Source organism: Zalophus californianus, chromosome 13 (genome assembly GCF_009762305.2).
Source record: "Zalophus californianus isolate mZalCal1 chromosome 13, mZalCal1.pri.v2, whole genome shotgun sequence".
NCBI classification, from domain to species: domain Eukaryota; kingdom Metazoa; phylum Chordata; class Mammalia; order Carnivora; family Otariidae; genus Zalophus; species Zalophus californianus.
In genome coordinates this window covers 62,679,903-62,700,834 of record NC_045607.1, presented here as the reverse complement: position 1 = coordinate 62,700,834, position 20,932 = coordinate 62,679,903, and the positions used below count along the sequence as shown (strand labels likewise).

Here is a 20,932-nt window from a genome sequence, read left to right as displayed (position 1 = left end):
AAGTTCACATGTCATAAATAGTCGCCACAGTGGGTTTATTCCTGTACTAAGAACACTTTGTGCAAAGTTTGAGATTAAATAGGGTATCAGGTTTACTTTTCAAAATGCCAAAATTGAGGGCACCTGACTGGCTCAGTCGGTTAAGCGTCTGCCTTCAGCTCAGGTCATGATCTCAGGGTCCTGGGATCGAGCCCCATGTCAGGCTCCTCGCTCAGCGGGCAGTTGGCTTCTCCCTCTGCTCCTCCCCTCCCTCTCATACTCACTCTCTCTCAAATAAATAAATAAAATCTTTTTAAAAAATGCCAAAATTGTCAAAAAGTTCGTATTCCTAGATGAGTCTGCATATTAGTGAGTGTGTGTGTGTGTGTGTGTGTGTGTGTGTGTGTATTAGAGATAGCTTGATATTTTAAGGAGACAATGAGGGAGGGGGTAAGCAGGAGCTCAGTGGAATCAGGGAAATGAAAAATTACAAAAATTAGGAAGGAATATAAAATTCATCTGGGTTTGCTAATTGGTGCTCATAGAAGTTAGGCTCCTACCCTGCACAGAGGCTGAGAGGGCCCTATCTTTAGGTGTTGACTAGAACAAAACAGTAAAATTTTGGGGCAGCTTTGAGTTTTTTGCACAGGTACTTTCCTATTTTCTGTTTTTAAGGTAAAAAAAATGGACTAATGGATGTCTCAATAGTCTGTCTTATGAAGGTATAATGGAGAGCCTCATATAAGGCAATTATTTATAAGAATTCTGATCACTGAGAATTCAAATGAAATCTAACAAAATTTATTAAATAAAATATTGTACAAAAGATGCAAAGCGTTCAGCAATTTTTTAAGATTTATTGCGGTGGAGGATGTACTTGGGTATTTCAAAAGCTCATGTGGGGGCAATTTATGATTTCCCATAGAGAAGCCTACCTTCCCTTTACTATGTTGATTTTTTAATATATGCTAACCTGAAAGACAATCTTTACAACTTGCTCTAAATACCTTTGAATTACAGAGGCAATTGCCTATTCTGTCCTCACATAATATTGGTTGTACTAGAAATTAAAGTTACTTCTTATATCAAGTGCTATGCATTGAAACTTGTTTTTAAATGTTAACTGGCACTGCGGTGTCTGGGTGGTTCAGTTGGGTGAGCATCCAACTCTCGATTTCAGGTCAAGTAGTGACCTCAGGGTCCTGGGATCAAGCCCCGTGGTGGGCTCTGTGCTCAGTGTGTAGTCTGCTTGCGATTCTCTCTCCCTCTCCCTCTGCCCCTCCCCCACTCATGCTCTCTATCTCTCTCTAAAATAAATAAAATCTTGAATAAATAAATAAATATTAAGTGGCACTGTGTATATTAATGTAAAACAATGTTAATTTACTCAACTTTCCAGCTTACACCGCCTGGTATATCCGTGTAAGATGCTAATTTTTATGTATTGTTATAGTTTCAGGTTATTTATAATATTTGATGTTTTGTAAAACTCGAATACTACTATACTGTATTTATGGACCAAATAAATGGCATCTGCATACTTGTTATACATGCTTGCATAGTTAAAAATAATAGTTATTTCTTATACCAACTAAGTGAAAGAAAAAGGCATCTAGGAATTACTGCCTCCCCACTCCATTTCTATGCTAGAAATAAGTGCACACATTCCTTTTGAGACTAAGTTCTCAATTGAAATAAAGTTTCAATTTAAAGATGCTGGTGTATACAGTGATGCTGATCCAAAAACAAGAAAAAGAAAGGCCCAGGAATCCCCATCTTTCCTCCTCTACAGTCAGACAATATTTCCCAATGGGCAGAGAAGCAGATGGGCTGGTCTTTGGAGCCAGGACTTCTCCCTGACAAAAATATCCAAGGTGTTGAGATGTGAACCTCTGTTTTGTTCTTTCTACCATACAGCCAACTACTGTCTGTATGAGATGTGAGAGGAGAACAGAACACACACCTGAGGACGTGCAGCTCAGCCCCTCCTTTTGCTGTTTCTAGAAGAGCCTGTTCACAGAATACATATGTTCTCTTTCTCTACAAAGTGCTAAGTAATAAACCGGATATTTTAATCTCCATTTACCTGATACTACATCTGCTTTTTCAACTGGTCATGTACCCAGAATATAAGGGGGAGGGGGGTGATAAAGTATACTCCTAAAATCCTGAGAAGATAATGGACTAAGATTCTGACTCACTGAGTAAGCTCAGACATAACCTTAAAAAAAAAAAAAAAAAAGACACAGCCTTAAAATCCCAGTGTCTCCAAAGAATAAAGCCCTGAATCTGCCCACCTACAAGTTGACATCTTGCTCAATATGCTTACAAAGACAGAATAGACATTAAATTAGAGAGGACGAGATTACCAGCATCCACATTCTAGAGCTCTAAAATTTTTTATGGGAATAAAAGTGGAAAGAAACTCTGTATTTCCTCTATATTTGAGTAAGGAAATTTCCCAAGTCAGAGAAAACCAAGTAGGTTCCTGGAGGTCAGAGACAACACAGGAGTGTAGGTGTCAGTGTGTAAGTTCTGACACTCCAAGGGGGAAGGAGGTGTGGGGAAACTGGGAGAATCATGCAAATCAAAACATAGTACTCTTGTTTTCAATCTAATAATACATTACCATCCTGCATTCTCCAGTAAATTCCGCAGAATCGTCTGTGGCACGAAGCAGTTATAATAGCCCATGCCCATATACGATCTCCAGATCTGGTTTTTGCTGGAAATGGCATGCAGAGTTGTAAGGATTTCATTTTCACCTGATTATAAGAAAGAGAGAAATATTACAGACAGAAAACATCTCAAAAGAGAGCTCCAATTCTAGTTTAAGACCTTTGTTTTCTTTAAATATATATATGAAAATATAAGAATCAATTCCCCCGCAATACTAAGTACTGTATGCAGAAATCTCAAAAATCCCAAAACAGCACTCAATTACCCTCCAGTTTGGTTCCTCTTAATTTTTCTTTTTTGGCTCTTCTTTTTTTTGGCTTTGTTAGAATTGCCCAATTATAATACTTGCCTCATTCTGAGTTTATTCTGTTCCCTTTACATTTCTGTGGTATTTACACCAAATAATTCTGCTTTTGTGGCGTGCCTCGGTGGCTCAGTCGGTTTAAGTGTTGGACTCTTGCTCAGCACAGCTTCTGCTTGTCCCTTTCCCTCTGCTCCTTCCCCACCCCCCTCAAAAAAATAAATAAAATATATTTTTTAAAATTCTGCTTTCTTAGTAAAATATTGGTTTAAGTCTTAAATAATACATGACCTATATTTTTCTCTAAAACTCCTCTGCTAACTTTGATGTTTTTTCCTTTGTGTCACTTAAAAGACTACTTACAAAAAGGCCTTCACCGAACGGTGTAAAGTATCAGTTGTAATAAAAGATGCAGTTTTGGGCGCCTGGGTGGCTCAGTTGGTTGGGCGACTGCCTTCGGCTCAGGTCATGATCCTGGAGTCCCGGGATCGAGTCCCACATCGGGCTCCCTGCTCGGCAGGGAGTCTGCTTCTCCCTCTGACCCTCTTCCCTCTCGTGCTCTCTATCTCTCATTCTCTCTCTCTCAAATAAATAAATAAAATCTTAAATAAATAAATAAATACATAAATAAATAAAAGATGCAGTTTTAACCAGCATTCCCATTAGGACACTTTGATAATTAAGAAGGAATAATAAAAGCCCTTGGATGCAGGTGACACCCTATTTGAGGTCATTCATATAATAACAACAAAATCTGACTTCTGAGCATTACTCTTTGCCAGGAATTGTACCAAATGCTTTTCAAGCAGCTTAGGAATCTGAGGCATGCACAGATCACTTGCCTGAGGCTACATGGCTTTAAATTGAATGGTTAGAACCCAGTCTGTCTAATTCCAGATTCTACACTTCCCCACTGGGCCAAGTACAGACCTGCTACAGGTATAGCACTTATACTGAAAGACAGTTTCCAGACACAAATGACCTTACATGGTTCTTTCTCTGCCCTTCTGCATAAAGATACATCATTCTGGTAAAAATTTAACTACTTGGGCAAATGTCTGGCTCCTTTAGGATCTTCTCAGGGATTCAGCCACTTAAATCTTAGAATTGTCTGATTTTATTGTTACTATATCAGAGAAAAATCTATATACAGCAGTCACTAAAATGGCAAACTAGCTAAGAGGATGCTTCACTTTGTTTTAATCCTACTGAACTCTATGTAAATATTACTCTCATTAATCCTTCTTTATCCTCAATGAAAACACTTTTACCCTCCATCCCACCTTCCCACTCCATATGCGTTCACAAGAAGTAAGTTCACAAGAGATGTGTCATTTTGCCAGACTAGGTTAAGGAAAGAGAAGACAGTTTTGTAAATATGTTTCATGAGTAAATGTCATCCAACTGCCTTTTGACAGACAATCTTACCTTCTTCCATTGAAAGTTTAGGAACTGTAAGTGAAAGTTCAATAAACCAGTATCTGGGGAGATATGCAAGTACCGCATCCTTAGGAGCAATCGTACAAGAAATCCAATCACTTCCCAAAGCCTTCTTAGGAGAGGGTGATTGAGAACCCATTACCAGCTGGGATTGACTAGCAGTGCCTGGTAGGCACACAATTCAACAAGGCCAACTTCAGTTAAGATCTTGTTTAAGAGGGATCCCTGTTCCATATTATATCATGAGGACAAAAGGTCTAGCTCCCAAATGAGAATGGTCTGTGAAGGGCTTTATCTGTCAAATCAAGAGTTTAACCTTTAGGAATAATAGAGTAATGAATAATATGATCTTTCCTACATTATAGAAAAATAATTATTGATATGGTGGCTAGGTCAGAGGGAAAACCCTGGAAACAGGGAGATATGGTAAGAAGCTAGTACAGGAGGGAGATGGGAAAATGAGTGTTGTGAATTGAACTGTGTCCTCTAAAAAGATAGTTGAAGTCCTAACCCCTGATACCTGTGAACGTGATCTTATTCGGAAATAGGGTTTTAATGATGTAATCAAGTTAAGATGAATACATGCTATATTAGGGTCAGTCCTAATTCATGACTGCTGTCCTATAAGAAAAGGGAAATGTGGACATAGAGCCACACATATGAGGAGAACACCATTTGAGGACAGAAGCACTATAGGATAAAGTCTTGCTTCTCAAGCTTGACTTTTTCTTATTTACCTTCTTTTGGGAACAAAGTGAGTTAAACAAATGAGCAGTCCTCTGTACACCAAGGACACACTAATGGACACTCTTGAGTCATCAAGAGCAGGGTGGGTTCTTGGCCATCCTTCTGAAATGCTTCCCATTTACTCCAGAGCAAACCCCACAGCAGTGCACATTCTTCTCTTCCTTCCAACCTGACAAAAACAGCTTCCTCCTGTAAACAGGCCCAATTCCAGTAACTGCCTTCCTTAATGTGAATGGTCATGAAACTAACCAGGGAGGAAATGAGACAGAAAGAGAAAGAGACAGTGTGTCATTCTCCAAATGCTTGCCTACAGTCAGTCACTGTGCATTCTTATGCACCCCCAGCCACAGAAGTCCTTAAGTAGTCCTTCTGGAATTCAAGCAATAATTTCTTTTCTTACGGAATAAATGCCTGCTTTTGACTTTGTTTATTCCACTGCCTCTGAGCATTGCATAATGCCCTGGTTCTAATGTACCAAGAACAGAGTTTCAGTGACTTCGGCACCACTCTCTAAGAATCCACAGGTGGATCTCATGCTGTTCCTCTTCAAAGAATTCAGAATGAACAATTTCTCCTTACATAATTCCACATAGGAGACTTTCCAATAGCAGCTCCCTTGTCACCAGCACCTAAAATATCAAGCAGGGCTTTGTACCAACCACCACACCAAATAAATACTTTCTAACAGGAATAAACCAATTTAGCTATTAAATAGTCAATGCACTCTAGGCCCAGGTTTTTGTTTTTTTCTTTTTTTTAAGATTTTATTTATTTGACAGAGAGCACAAGCAGAGGGAACACAAGCAGGGGGAGTGGGTGAGGGAGGAGTGGGTGAGGGAGAAGCAGGCTTCCTGCTGAGCAGGGAGCCCGATGCGGGGCTCGATCCCAGGACCCTGGGATCATGACCTGAGCTGAAGGCAGCTGCTTAACCGACTGAGCCACCCAGGAGTCCCTAAGACCAGGTTTTAATTTTCCATGTATGTGAATTTTAACAAGAATTAAAAAATGTCATTAGGAAAGACAGGCAAGCTGTATGGGTGCATACACACATTGTCCCCCACCCTTAAGCCTTATCCTTAACACATAATTGTATGGTTACTTTTTGTGTCAATTATATGAAAAAAGTGTATCCATGCTTTGTTTTTGGCTTTTGGCATCTTAAAATATTAGGTCTAAGTTTTCAGAGAGGTATTTATGATTCTGCCATTTATATTAAAAAAAGAATAAATACATATGCATATGCTATGTATTAACAGAATATCTATGGAATGATTCTCAAGAAACTGATAGGAGGAGACTGAAGGAGTCTTGCTTTCTCAAAACCTACATATCTTTCTGTTTTTTAATTTTGGACAATATGCGTATGTTATTCAAAAATTAAAAATTCAATTAAAATGTTATGCACAAAACAAAATCCTCCTTGTGAAATATATGAGTGCAGACAGCTGTCAGTCCCCACAGTGGTCAAAGGTCCACAGAGCATTTTCCGGGAAGTCCAGCAGCACCCAGCGCAGAACAGCCACTCAAACCAGCGTTGGAGCCTCCCTCCCACTCCCTGCCCTTCGTGTACTTGGAAAAATACTCAGAAAAGGTCTCCAAGGAAATCATCAGGACTGAAAACCAACACAATCATATTTGAATTTGCCCAGAAAGGCCTTTTTCTGCCAGAGGCTGAAGGGGAAAGCTGGGGCCAGAATGTTAGGACAGAGACTGCCTTAGCATATTTTTCTTGCCAACCTGCAGATCCTTGGCTTCAAAGCTGCTCAGAAAACCATGGGGTGGGGTCAAGGGTCTCAATCAAGATAAACAGACCATGAATGATAGCACTTGTCCAGACATTTTCTGATTTTCTCAGTGGAACGTGGAATTTGCATACAAATTCCATTGTAATGTGTAGCCTTTCTGTAGCATCACCTAATCATTTGCAGCACCCCTCTCCTCCCCCCATAACAGCCTGACTTAAACCCACTTACCCAGCCCATAAACCCTACTTCCTCTCATTTGTCAAATTTCCTCCCCAACAAAGGACAGTTTCACAACCAAAGTCTGTGAATCACAGAATTTCTTCATTCTAGGAAGGTAAACCAATCTGTAAGCTCTGCGTAGTGTAGAGTAAGGACATGGAAACTCTTCAAATTGAAAACTCTTTGAGTCTCACAGAGGGGCACCCGCCCTATGTGACAAGATGTGGTTGGGACAGGACAATGCAGGCCTGACTGGGGCTATGATCCACCTGACCCTAATCCTGCCAGGTTCTTCTCCATCTTATTGCTCAGTTAATTAACATCCCATTGCACCCGGCCCCTCATTACCCCCAGGGGCACTTCCAAAGCCAAAAGGAGGTGAGGCACGTCCCTACAGCCCTTCCTGTTCACCCAAAAGAAATACAGGTTCAAGATCTTAATACTAGCTGTAAGAAAATGAGAACATCGCACAGTGGGAAGTGAGGACAAGAGGCACCATGTCTGTTATTTTCCCCCTGGTCTTGGGTCACAGTACTTTCTATGGGAGGCCTCCTCTATCACCTCTCTTCATTTAATCTATGAATACTGTTTTTTTTTATTATGTTCAGCTAGCCACCATACAGTACATCAATAGTTTTTGATGTAGTGTTCCATGATTCATTAGTTGCGTATAACACCCAGTGCTCATCACAACACGTGCATTTTTTAAAGAAATGTACAGAGAAACATTGCAATTCACATTTATCTGGAATACCAGTTTACCTGTATAATCAGGCCAAATGGTAAGTTTTAAATGAGAATCAGGGTGGAAGTCCTGGAGTATTTGTTTTTCCTCTTTGCTGCCCTGTGGGGACGTTGTTACAGCCAGCAGAGCAAAAACAAGAAGGGAAGGATATGTTCTAGGAGTCCAACTCAAACAATTTAACATGCTTGCAGGAAAGAGATAATTTTTTTATAGATGAAAGGAATAGGCATAGGGAGAAAGTTCTAGTCCGACCCAGAATCTCACCCACTAAATTATACTCTCTTGGGGCTCCTGGGTGGCTTTAGTCGTTGGGTGTCTGCCTTTGGTTCGGGGTCATGATCCCAGGGTCCTGGGATCAAGCCCTGCTTCAGGCTCCCTGCTCGGGGGGAAGCCTGCTTCTCCCTCTCCCACTCCCCCTGCTTGTGTTCCCTCTCTTGCTGTGTCTGTCAAATAAATAAATAAAATCTTAAAAAAAATTATAATCTCTTTGTGAGGAGCGGCATAGCAGGTTGCTAGGCACATAGTAAGTGCTCAGAAAATACAGGTGAATAAAGGTGTTGCAATGAAAACTCTCCTAAATTCCCATAAATATCTAGCTCAATATTCACAATAATCACCCATCACAGAATCTCATGATGACAAAGCAATGCACAAACTGTTCTCACGTTTAGTTCAAATACATCCTTAAAAGTATGGGCTTCAAAGAAACATTTATAAATGGAAAATCCACAGCTATTAAGTTCTGTGAAATAACACAGTGCATTAATTAATACAATAATTTCAGAATTTTAGAAATTTTATTTCCTCCTTGTTTAATCAGTATGTTGATGATGTGGGCATTGAGAATCCTTACTAAAATTCTGTTTGCATCTTTGTAAAAATACTTTTGGGGGGGTTAAGCATCTACTACTTGGATGCTCACAATAGCTGTTCTGAACCTTATCCACTTTTCTCTAATGTTCAGTCTCATGTTTCCTGTCTCTCACTCACATCGTCAGACAGGCAACCCCTCAACTCTTCTTACTTCTGAGTGTCCTTACATCCTCAGGTGGACTTTATTCCCTCTTATGCCTAAGAAAGGTCCAGAATATGCGAGTAGGGTCCACAACCCCCTGCCTGAAAATTTATCCTCCAGCCTCTTTAATTACTTCACTTCAGACAGCTCTGCCTCCTTTTACATGCTCTATTTCCCAGCATCCTGACTTCCACTTTTCTCCCCATATTCCATCCCTAGGACATCTCACTCCCATGAATTCAGTTAGAAGACTCACTATATCTGGAACTCCATCTATCATCTCTCTCTCTCGAGCTCTAGACTCGTTATTTCCAACTACTGTTTCAACATTTCCAAATGCATGTTCCATGAACACCTCAAACAATTCTGCTCAAACATTCATGATCTCTCCTTCCTCCAGAACCCTCTCCTTCTCCCTGTTTCCTGTTAATGACATTACTATCACCACACTCAGCCTAGAAATTGACAGCCCACCTGTTGCCCCTCTGGATCAACCACCATGTTTATACTAAAACCGTAATCCCCATAGGCTGCTCCCAGCCAATTACTAAGAACAGCAAGAGAACTAATGCAGACTCATTCTTGCAGGATGTGGGAACCCTCCCATGGGTGACTTTAGCTCAAGGACTCCCATTTGACCAAAACTTTCTTAGATCTGTGCTTGCAGCCTAAGATTTTCCTAGCCATTCCTCCCCTTCTCTTCCCCCTTCCACCAGGGTCAGACCTCACAGTCTAAAGACTCCCCTGCCTTCTCCTGTTCCCACTCCCAATAAATTTCTTGCATATCTAATATCATCCTGGTGAGTACATTTTGGTGTACCTGAACTAATGCACATTTCACCTCTAAACTTTCCAACAATCTCCCAGCTGGTCCCCTTGCCTCTGATCTCAGAGGCACTCTGCAAAACACAATCATGTCATTTCCCTCTGTAATAACTATTAATGTCTTCTCATTACAGAGACAAAACAAATTCCCTGTCATGGCTCTGAGCCCTCTATATAGTGTTTTCAGTGCCTTTCTGCATACATGTTCTACATACATGGTCATTCACCATATCCCTCAAATAACCATGCCTCTGCTCATGCCTTAACCTCAGCCAAAGCATTCATCCTATTTACAGATCTTTTTTTTTAAAGATTTTATTTATTCATTTGAGACAGAGAGAGAGAGTACATGAGCAGGGGGAGAGGCAGAGGGAGAGGGAGAAGCAGGCTCCCCGCTGAGTCAGGAGCCCGACGTGGGACTCGATCCCAGGACCCCGGGACCACAACCTGAGCAGAAGGCAGATGCTCAATCATTTGAGCCACGCAGGTGCTCCCCTTATTTACAGATCTTACTGCTACTCAATATCTATCTCCCTATTAGTTATAACCTATAGTCAGGGACCATATCTTTTATCATCTTTTACCTCTTGACTCTTACCCTCAGTGACTGAAACAGTATCTTATCTCCAACAGAAGCTTCTCAATAAATGAGAAAGGGAAGATGGAGGAAGCTATAGAAATAGATTTGATGATAGTAGCTTATAATACTCCTCAGCAGTAACACTATATGATACAGTATGACTGATTTCATTGATAGCATTGAATATTTTTAAAAGTTAAATAAAAATCATTGTAATTTAAGATAGGAAGTATGTGCTAATTTGGATGAATGTGGCAGTTTCAAAAAAAAAGTCTGCAGGGAAAAAAATGTCTGCAGGATGTTTTTAGGGCAGTGAAACTATTCTGTATGATACTTAGAGGTGGATACATGTCTTTATACATTCCTCCAAATCCAAAGAATGTACAACACTAAGAGTGAACGTTAATGTAAACTATGAACTTCGGGTGTTGATGTGTCAATGTACGTTCATCAGTTGTAACAAATGTATTGCTCTGGGGGGTATATTGATAATGGGTGAGGCTACCTGGGGGCAGGAGGTATGTGGGAACTCTGTACCTTACATTTAATTTTGCTGTGAACCTAAAATAATCTAAAAAATTAAAGTCTAATAAAAAAATACATCTGCAGATTTGTTTACAGTCCCTTTCAAAGGGTGGAGACTTAGCATAATATCCTCTAGGTCTATCCACATTGTTGTAAATGGTACGATCTCATTCTTGTGGCTGTGTAATATTCCTTCTTTTGGCTGTGTAATATTCCTATGTAAATATTACACAGCCACAAGAAGGATGAGATCATACCATTTACAAACATACATACCACATCCTCCTTATTCATTTTCTATCTATGGACACAGGTTGCTTCCATATCTTAGCTATTGTAAATAATGCTACAATAAACACAGTGCATGTATCTTTTTGAATTAGTGGTTTTTTTTTTGAATTAGCATTTTCATTTTCTTTGGTTAGATATCCAGTAGTGGAATTATTGGATCGTACTTTATTTCTTTAACTTTTTAGAAATTCCATACTGTTTTCCACAGTGGCTGTACCAATTTACATTCCCACCAACAGTGTACACGTGTTCCTTTTTCTACAACATCTTTGCCAACATTTGCTATTTGTTTTTATTTTAGCCATTCTGATGGGTGTTAAGGTGCTATCTCGTTTTGATTTGCACTTCCCTGATTATTAGTGATGTTGAACATCTTTTCATGTGTTTGCTGGCCATTTGCATATCTTCTTTGGAAAAATGTCTATTCAGGTCCTCTGCCCATGTTTTAATCAGATTGTTTTAGTGTTGAGTTGTATAAGTTCTTTATATATTTTGGATATATTATGCTAAGAGAAAGACAAATACATATGATTCCACTTGTAAGTGGAATCTAAAAAACACAATAAACAAACAGAATCAGAACTATAAATACAGAGAATTTGGGGTGCCTGGGTGTCTCAGTCGTTAAGCGTCTGCCTTCGGTTCAGGTCATGATCCCAGGGTCCTGGGATCGAGCCCCGCATCGGGCTCCCTGCTCCGCAGGAAGTTTGCTTCTCCCTCTCCCACTCCCCTGCTTGTGTTGCCTCTCTCACTGTGTCTCTGTCAAATAAATAAACTCTTAAAAAAATAAAAATAAATAAATACAGAGAATTTGATCATTGCCAGAGAGGAGGGTGGGGAAATGGGTGAATGGCAGTGGGAAATACAGGCTTCCAGCTATGGAATGAATAAGCCACGAGAATAAAAGGCACAGCATAAGGCATACGGTCAATGATAATAGCAGCATTCTATGGTGACAGATGGTAGCTGTCCTTGTGGTCAGCATAGAGAAGGTATAAACTTGTCAAATCACCATGTTGTGCGTCTGAAACCAATGTAACATTGTGTGCCATTTATATTCAAATATAAAAAAATTTTTAAGTGAAAGTAATTTCCCTTCCCTTGAATTCAGGGCAGACTTAATGAGTCACTCTAATCAACAGAAAGTGGTGTTAAGTGATGCTATCGGAATTCCAAGGATAGATCATAAAAAGGATAGCTTTTGCCTGGCTTTCTTTCCCTCTCTTGAATCACTGTCTCTGGGGGAATCTGGCTGCCGTGTGAGGACAGGTAGGCAGCCCGTGGGGAGACCCATGTGGGGGCACTAAGACCTCCCACTCACAGCCAGCCCCAGCTTCCCAGCTGTCACGCGTGAGCGACCCTGCAGGCGGCTCCTCCAGGCCCAGATGAGCGACCGCACTGAGACCTCAGTATTTTGAAAGACGCTGAGCCAGAATCATCCAGCCCAGGTGCTCCTGGAACTGTGAGGATAGTAAATGTTCATGGTTGTTTTAAGCCACAGAATTTTGCAGTTAATTTCTTATACAACAGGAGATAACAGATGTAATAGCTTCCCCCCCCAAAAGTCAGTTTTTAAATTAACATTAAAGAATTAATTTCATTTATATAAAATATATTTGATGATACTGGATAAATTCCATGATCCTTTAGCAAGATGAAGAAAAAAAGTTGTTTTTACATTTTAAAAAGTTTTTTGTCCCAGTCACAGGACCTATTTTATTTGGCCTCTCATTCTCTATATGTTTACATGTTTGTATCCTTTATATGTCTAAAAATAAGGAAGTCCAACACACTTTATTTCTTAAAGATTTATTTGAGAGAGAGTTAGAGAGAGCAGGAGCAGAGCAAGAGGGAAAGAAAAAATCTTAAGCAGACTCCACACAAGAGCAAAGAGCCCGATGGGGGCTCCGTCTCACAACCCTGAGAACATGACCTCAGCCGAAATCAAGAGTTGGACACTTAAACAACTGAGCCACCCAGGCACCCCCAAAACATTTTAATGCTAAAAATGATAACTTATAAAGAATTTAATTAAATTTGTAGAACACCCAGTTGAAGAATTGCTTTGAGGTGTTGGAACATACACCAGAATCCCCAAATGACTGACAGCGTAAGATTGCATCAGTGATGAGATTCCAACAATACTAAAATACTTCCCTAACTGTGCTTGCCATGTTGTATTTGCCTTTTCTTTTTCTCAGTGAAGATACTGCCTTTATTTCTTTGCATTTTTTCCTTAATATACACACCAAAAAAACACTCAATGTAAAGATAATTGCTTTTGCTTCTAACTCATTTACATTGTTTCAGAAACCCTATTTCTCTTCTCTATTCAACTTCTCATTTCTGAGCACTCATAGCATTTTTTCCATAGTTCTCACGGCACCTGGGACTTTTTAACTTTCTGACATAATTTATATTAAGAAGGTAAGAAGTAAGCTTCTTGAGGATAGTGATTATGTTTATTCACCAATTTTTCCTCACAGTGCTTTGCACATACTAGATGGCCAATGAACATTTAGCAATTTGGGCAATAGACCAAGGTATCGCTCAGATCTGCAGCTGTCTGCCTAAAAAGAATTAATGACAAAAATATAAGGGCATGACAAATTCTATTGTGAGAGACTAAATACACAAACAGATAATGGCTTAGACCACATATTACCACATAACTTTCACCCACAACCTGCAGCAACCTGCTCAAGAAACCAACACTCTTTCTAAAACAAACAACACCAGAAGCCAGCCTTCTGTAAGTTAGACTTGCAGAAAGCCAAATTGCTATCTTCAGTGACAATTCAGCAAACTGCACAATAACTTATGTAATAATTGGACCAAAATTATTGGGCAGGACTTGATTAATAATTGACAGCTTCCTGAAGTTTGGTCTTGGCTTCCAACGAAGGACCAATCATACAAAGCCAACTATGCATCCTTAACCAATCACACAGGATCCCGATTCTACTTGCCCCCCTACATCTTCTGCATGCCAATAGCCCCCAACATTACCTGAAGCCTTTCCTTTATTTCACTATAAGGCTTTCCCACTCCCTTGCCAAAACAAAAGTCTGACTCCCTTGCTACAAGTTCAGAATAAATTAGGCTTTGCTTTTATCATTTGGTTGGTCTTCATTTATTTCCACAGGAAATAAGGAAAACATAAGGAAAATCCATTGGTATTATCCTAAGGATAAAATAATTCATATAAGCTGGTATAACTTGGTCAGGAATAGGCCAAGGGAGAGCCTTATCACAAACTCTACAGGCAAAACCCAATGATGTATATCATCCAGCTGAAAGACACCTGCCATCCACAGTCTGGGGAAGAGCTGTTCTGTTAGGTGTCCTTGAGGTCAGGCAGGAGAGTGCCCAACCCCACCTAGGTGACATAGTCACCAACTGCAGCTCCATTACACAACATCCCCCCTATTAACCATTTATTAAACACCACTCTAAATGATGTGGCTTCAAACATTAGGTTCCCACAAGTTCGTCAAAAGTCTCATTGTGAGGGGCGCCTGGGTGACTCAGTTGGTTAAGCGACTGCCTTCGGCTCAGGTCATGGTCCTGGAGTCCCGGGATCGAGTCCCACATCGGGCTCCCTGCTCAGTGGGGAGTCTGCTTCTCCCTCTGACCCTCTTCCTTCTCGTGCTCTCTTATCTCTCACTCACTCTCTCTCTCTCAAATAAATAAATAAAATCTTTAAAAAAAAAGTCTCATTGTGATAGCTGCTTGGTTCTGGTTGAATAATTTGAACATTAGAGGGGTTAGTTTCTTCTCTCTTCCTAAGCATTCTCACAATAAGCAATGTGCAATTTTGTGTAAACTTTAAACCCTGCAGCTTCTGTGAAGTTATGAGCTACTTCAGTCTGGTTAGCTTGGGATGACTTCAATGAAAATACTACACAGCAAGGCACACCATAGCTAAAGGTGATTGTGTTGGTTCATAAAGTATTTTTAAAATTTGGTAGTAATTACAAAATATATAGTTATTGTAGAAAATCTAGAAAAAGCAATGTAATAAAAAGAAAGCTAAAATCATCCATCATGGCCCATCCAGGGAAATGAACGCTCCCGTTGACAATATCCTTTCAACTTTTTTTTCTTTATGTGTTTATGTGGGTGAAGGAGGGTAGATTCACTTGAACAGGATGACAACAGGGTTTTGAATTGAGTAACTTTTCCTTATTTCTTTGAAGCATGATTTGCTGAGACTCCAAATGATAATCAAGGTATTCTTTCAAAGCACTTAAATGTCCAAGGGGAGGGGAGCATCCTCATGACAGATCAATCATCTGTACTTTCTTGATTCTGTCAGGCCACTCTGTCCTGTACATGATGGTCCCTCTGCCTGCAGCAGCCTCCCCCAGCCTTTCCAGCAGAACATCACTATTCATCCTTCAATATCAAACCTAGTCCTGCCCCTGTGACCCCTTCCCTCTCCCTGCTAGTGGCTGAGTGTTCCCACATCTGTGTTCTCAGCATGCCACTGCATTTCCACCAGAGCAGTTGGCAAATGGCAGGGGGAATCTGGTATGACTGGATTTGTGCATATCTGTAAACAATGAAGACAGTGGTTTAGACTAGTGGTTAGAGGGTAGACAGTGGAGCTGGGCCGCCTTAGTCAAATTCTGTCTCCACTGCACTTTATGACACATCTTCTGTATGCCATGGTTGTCTTTATCTTTAGAACAGATAATGGTACTTACCTCACAGGGTTGTACTAAGGACTAAATTAACACATGAAAAGCACTTTTAAAAGTGGCCAGCACATGGTAAGTACTACATAAATGTTTGAGATTATTAAATTATGTGTAAAAACTAACCCAAGTATCTCTGTGGTACTTACAGCTCTCAGTCTTCTTTTTACTCAGCAATGAAGGCATTTAAGACTCATATAACTAACTAGCTCTTATTAGTTTCTTATGTATACAGTGAACAAATATTGGGTCTAGAATTCCTCTGACTACAACAGAACACGGGCATTCAACATTAAACCATTTGGATAATGCTGCTCCACTATGGAAATGCTACTATTGGAAGTTACATGGACCAATTTCCTCTCCCCAGGTGGAGAACATTCATTAACCATGACGTGTGCACACCTCCGCAAAACACTGATGCTTGTCTGACACATTCTGTGCCTGCACTAAGCAGAGCTTACTCTTCCAAGAAGCAAGCTTTGTTGGAGAGCCAGTCCACTTACAGGCAAGGAAGTAGCGGGGTTGGTGGCAGGGGGACCTCCTGACTGTGCAGTATTTTCTGAGTCACCTCAGAATAACCAGATGGAACCAGCCCCAAATCTCACAGAAGCCACTGAGTTTAAAGTTTACAGGTAAGTTGCAAATTACTAACAAGAGCCTGATTCCAATGAGAGAAAGGAGGAGAAATGGAATTCCCCGATGTTCACATTATTCAGCTGGAAATGAGTCGCTGAACTTTTTTTTTAAACTGCTGCTGCTCCCCCTGCTTGTGCTTTCTGTCAAATAAAAACTTAAAAAAATATATATATACCACTCGGGAAGTGCCTGGGTGGCTCAGTGGGTTAAAGCATTTGGCTCTTGATTTCAGTTCAGGTCAGGATCTCAGGGTTGTGGGATCCAGCCCCATGTTGGGCTCCCCGCTCAGTGGGGAATCTGCTTGAATTTCTCTCCCTCTGTCCTTTTCCCTGCTCACTTTCTCTCTCAAATAAAAATAAATAAATCTAATATATATATTTTATATATATATATAAACTTTATATATATAAATATGTAAATAAATTCTTGGGGCACCTGGTTGGTACAGTCTGTTAAGCAACCAACTCTTGATTTCGGCTCAGGTTGTGATTTCAGGGTCCTGATCTCAGGATGGTGACAGGGTCGTGAGATCAAGCCCTGCATTGGGGAGTCTGCTTGAGTTTCTCTCTCTCCCTCCCTCTGCCCCTTCCCCCTTAAGATAAATGAATAAATCTTTACAAAAACATATACAACTCTTCACTTGTTAAACATCCAGTAAATCAGGATTATGATTTCCTAAAATTGAAATAGATGAGGCTTCCAGCTATCCCTAGGTCTCAATCAGTTCCATTGAACAAAATGTGCAGATTTTGTCTTCTAAAGGCAAGGTCCCTGCCATCAGGAGAAATGGTTCACATTGAAACCAACCAGGGAAACAGTCCTCATCATAGTTTGAGTTACATTAGCCCGCTGGAGCTGGAGTGGCTTCATACCTCAAGCTGTCTACTTTTTCTTGGAGGGGGGAGGGGCAGGAGAGAGAACCTTAAGCAGGGTCCACACCCAGCTCAGGAGCCTGAGGCTGGGCTTGATCTCACCAGCTCCATCTCATGACTCTGAGATCATGACCTGAGCAAAAATCAGAGTCAGACACTTAAGCCAATGAGCCACCCAGGGGCCCCTCAAGTTGTCTACTTTAAAAAACAAAATAAAGTTTGGGGCACCTGAGTGGCTGAGTCTGTTAAGGGACTGACTCTTGATTTCCACTCAGGTCATGATCTCAGGGTTGTGGGATTGAGCCCCCAAGTCAGGCTCTGCACTCAGAGCAGTCTGGTTGTCCCTCTCCCTCTGCTCCTCTCCCGGCTTGAACCCATGAGCACGCTCTCTCTCTTAAATAAATAAAAAAATAAAATCTTAAAAAAAATAAAGTTTGCCATCTATATATCCTTTCTGTCCTAAAACCTGAAACAGAACAAAGTACCTTCTCTTTACCTGACTCCAAAAGTATGAGACAGCATCTCTACGATTCAAACCCAGATAACCTCCAAGAGAATTCTTTCCTGTTTAGAGAGTGCTCAACTCTGCCTAACTAATTCTTTGACATGTGAATTCATGCCTAAGCCCATGGAAGTCAAGTGCTCACATAAAAATACCTTTGAAAGTCAGTCTTCAGACTATTAAAAATATTTAAATGTATAACAAAATTCTAATTTTATGAGTAAACTAAGTTTTAACCAAGCATATTTTCTTATAAAAATCATTTGAACTTGAAGAGTACTGCTGCCTTACACTAGGCATAAGTAATGAAATTGGACGTGAGATAAGAAAACATGTGAAGCTCTAGTCCTATAAAGAAAATTGGGCTAGGAGAACACATGTCTGCATCTCCTATTTTTGCCACTTCCCTAGTTGTATGATCATAGGCAATTCCTTTTTCCCTTCAGAGTATCCTGACTTGCACAGAGGTGAGGACACTTCTCAACCCAAAGGATATGAGAACCATGGCCTGGGAGGGACGGTTGCCTGGGAAGTGGGGAGTCCTGCGTGTGCGTTTGTGCACTGCCTTCTTCTGGGAAGTTTGCTGGCGCCTAGATAAAAACCTAGAAAGGTGAGGCATGGACTCCAATCTAGGGTGCAGAACTGACTGCTCCAGGAACTAAATATTCCACCATCTCCCGTCCCTTAAGGTACCCGCCGCTATTTTATTTGAATAAACATATTCCCAGTCCTGGGCAATCCTAACCCAGAGCTGGATTTTCAGAGACCATAGAAGACAAATAGGCCAGAGCAATTGGAGTCTAAGGGAGCCCTCCCAGCAACTTACAAACAGGATCATCCATTTTCAAGGGTCTTTTCAAGCGGATACTGGCGGGGACTGTCTTCTCAATCAGTTCATCAATGCTCTAAAATTAAAACATAAGTCCGTGAACACTCAAGGGAGAGGAAAGTGCTTTGGGAGTTAAAAGAGTCACCTCTGTGTTTTGCATCTACAAAGGCTTGTGGTAACCTCATTTAAAATCGCCTAATTAGGGTTTCTTTTTTAAAAAGAAAAAAACGCCTAATTAGGGTTTCTTTTTTAAAAAAAAAAAAAGCAAACCAGAAATCACTTGGAGGAAAGCAAATGAATTCGGTTAGTGATTCCACCACTCCAGGTTTGATTTCAGTCAGCAACCAGAGATAATCGGATAAACCAGAAGGTCCTCCTTTTGCAAAGTTAGGGTTCATTAGGAGGGCGAGTTGGGTTGAAAAACATAAGGTTCTGAGGCGCGAAGAGCGGGTGGAGAAAGTAAACGGGTGAGAGAAGGCTAGGGCACAGGAACCGAACTCGCGGGCTCGCTTCCACGCCAGGGCCTCAGACCCGGGAGCGGGTCCCACACGGAGCGAAGCAGAGCTCCGGGCGGGGACCGGGAGGCCGCGCCGGCAGAAACCGGGCAGGGCGGGATGAGGCCCTAGAAGGCCGGTGGGGTCCTTACCGCCAGCCCCAGGGCCTGTAGCATCTCCCTCTGGTCTTTGTCCCCGGGGCCGATGTGCCTCCGAGCGAAGTCGTCGTGTCTGGGCAGGAGGCGCTCGAGGAGGCGCGAGTCCCCAACCCTGCCGCTGTCCCCGCCGCAGCTGCTGCTGTCACGGCCCCGCGGTACCCAAAGCGGTCCCGTGCCTCCAGCCAGGCGGCGGCCGCCCCCGACTCCACAGCCCAAACGCAGCCCCCAGGCCCTGGCGCACGTCTGCATGGTCGCGGCCACAGTCCCCTGCCCGGCCCGCGAGGGTCAGCCGCGCTCTTGGCCTCTTCTGGTTGCAGTCCTCCAGGTGGCGGCTGCCTTATGCCAGGAGCCCCTTCTCGTTGGACGACTCGCAGGACAGACGGATGGGCGCTCGTGGGCAATGAATGGGAGTAGCGCTCAGGCTGAACACGCGCGCAAAGTTGTTGCTACACGCGAGGCACCTGCTCCGCACACTTTAAGCGTCGCCCTGCGGGCGGGCGGTGGGATGGGGCCAGGAAAGGCTCGGCCAATGGGAGTAGACAGAAGAGCGGGGGCGGGGTACAACCCCGCCCCGCCCCCTCTCCTACTCCCTTCTCAGGCCCTCAGCAGTCCTGCTCCTGACCGGGAGCCTAACATTCTCAGTCACTCCTACTCCATCTCCGGCTAGTGCGGAGACCAGGGTGATCCATGAGCTCGGTGCCAAGGTCTGGGACCGCACTGGCCCTGGATCCGGCTGCACAGCTGCGGGCGAAGGGCCTGGGGAACTCAGCTGAAATGAAGGATGATTCTGATAGAGAAGCCAGGCTCAAATAATTAGTTTCCATTCATTAATTTTAGGGCATCATTCCCGGTTATATTTCATGGAAACCAATATGGGCAGATGAAAGTTTTTTTATAGTTATGATTGCGGGCAAGTTACTCAGCCTCTGAGCTTCAGTTTTCTCATCTCACACAGTTTGATGGATTTAAAGAGATTATACATTGAAAGAATTGCCCCAACAGTAGGCTTGAGTCACTTCTCTCTCTGTCTCTCCCCATATATATGTGGGGAGGGAGAGATGCAAAAGATATTGAGGTATATATTTTGCACTATCATCTTAGTTGGAAAATTTTGTATATCTAAGTTCTCAGCTATCTCTTGAGATTTTTATCAAGAATGAACTTTCAAGGGTCACCCGGGTGGCACAGTTAAGCGGCCAACTCTTGCTTTCAGCCTAAGTCTGATCTCATGGTGGTGAGATGGAGCCCCACCTCGGCTGGTGCTGAGCGCTGAGTCTGCTAAAGTTTCTCTCTCTCTCTCCCACTGCCCGTCCCCCCACCCCCGCCTCACACACTCTAAAATAGATAAATAAATCTTAAAAAAAAAAATGAACTTCCTGGCACCTGGCTGGCTCAGTCTGTACTCCATGTGACTCTAGGGTTGTGAGTTCTAGCCAGCACTGGGTGTAGAGATTACTTAAAAATAAAATCTTTAGGGTGCCTGGGTGGCTCAGTTGGTTAGGCGACTGCGTTCGGCTCAGGTCATGATCCTGGAGTCCCTGGGTCGAGTCCCACATCGGGCTCCCTGCTCAGCGGGGAGTCTGCTTCTCCCTCTGACCTTCCTCCCTCTCATGCTCTCTCTCTACCATTCTCTCTTTCTCTCTCAAT

The 20,932-nt window shown here is 42.0% G+C and overlaps 1 protein-coding gene across 2 annotated transcripts in view; it reads right to left on the bottom strand.

Moving 5' to 3' along the window:
• The window catches only part of GLDC (glycine decarboxylase), a 153,418-nt gene that overhangs the window by 78,845 nt on the left and 53,641 nt on the right, over positions 1–20,932 (bottom strand). Inside the window, exons 6-8 of one of the 2 annotated variants that reach the window (XM_027616322.1) lie at positions 19,280–20,054; positions 18,631–18,709; positions 2,609–2,744 (exon numbers count right to left, since the gene is read on the bottom strand). In XM_027616322.1, coding sequence (XP_027472123.1) covers positions 2,609–2,744; positions 18,631–18,709; positions 19,280–19,534 — 470 coding nt within the window. In that variant the 5' untranslated portion in view covers positions 19,535–20,054. Of the gene's footprint in view, positions 1–2,608; positions 2,745–18,630; positions 18,710–19,279; positions 20,055–20,932 lie in introns of those variants that run through there. The other variant, XM_027616323.1, reaches the window with a different exon arrangement.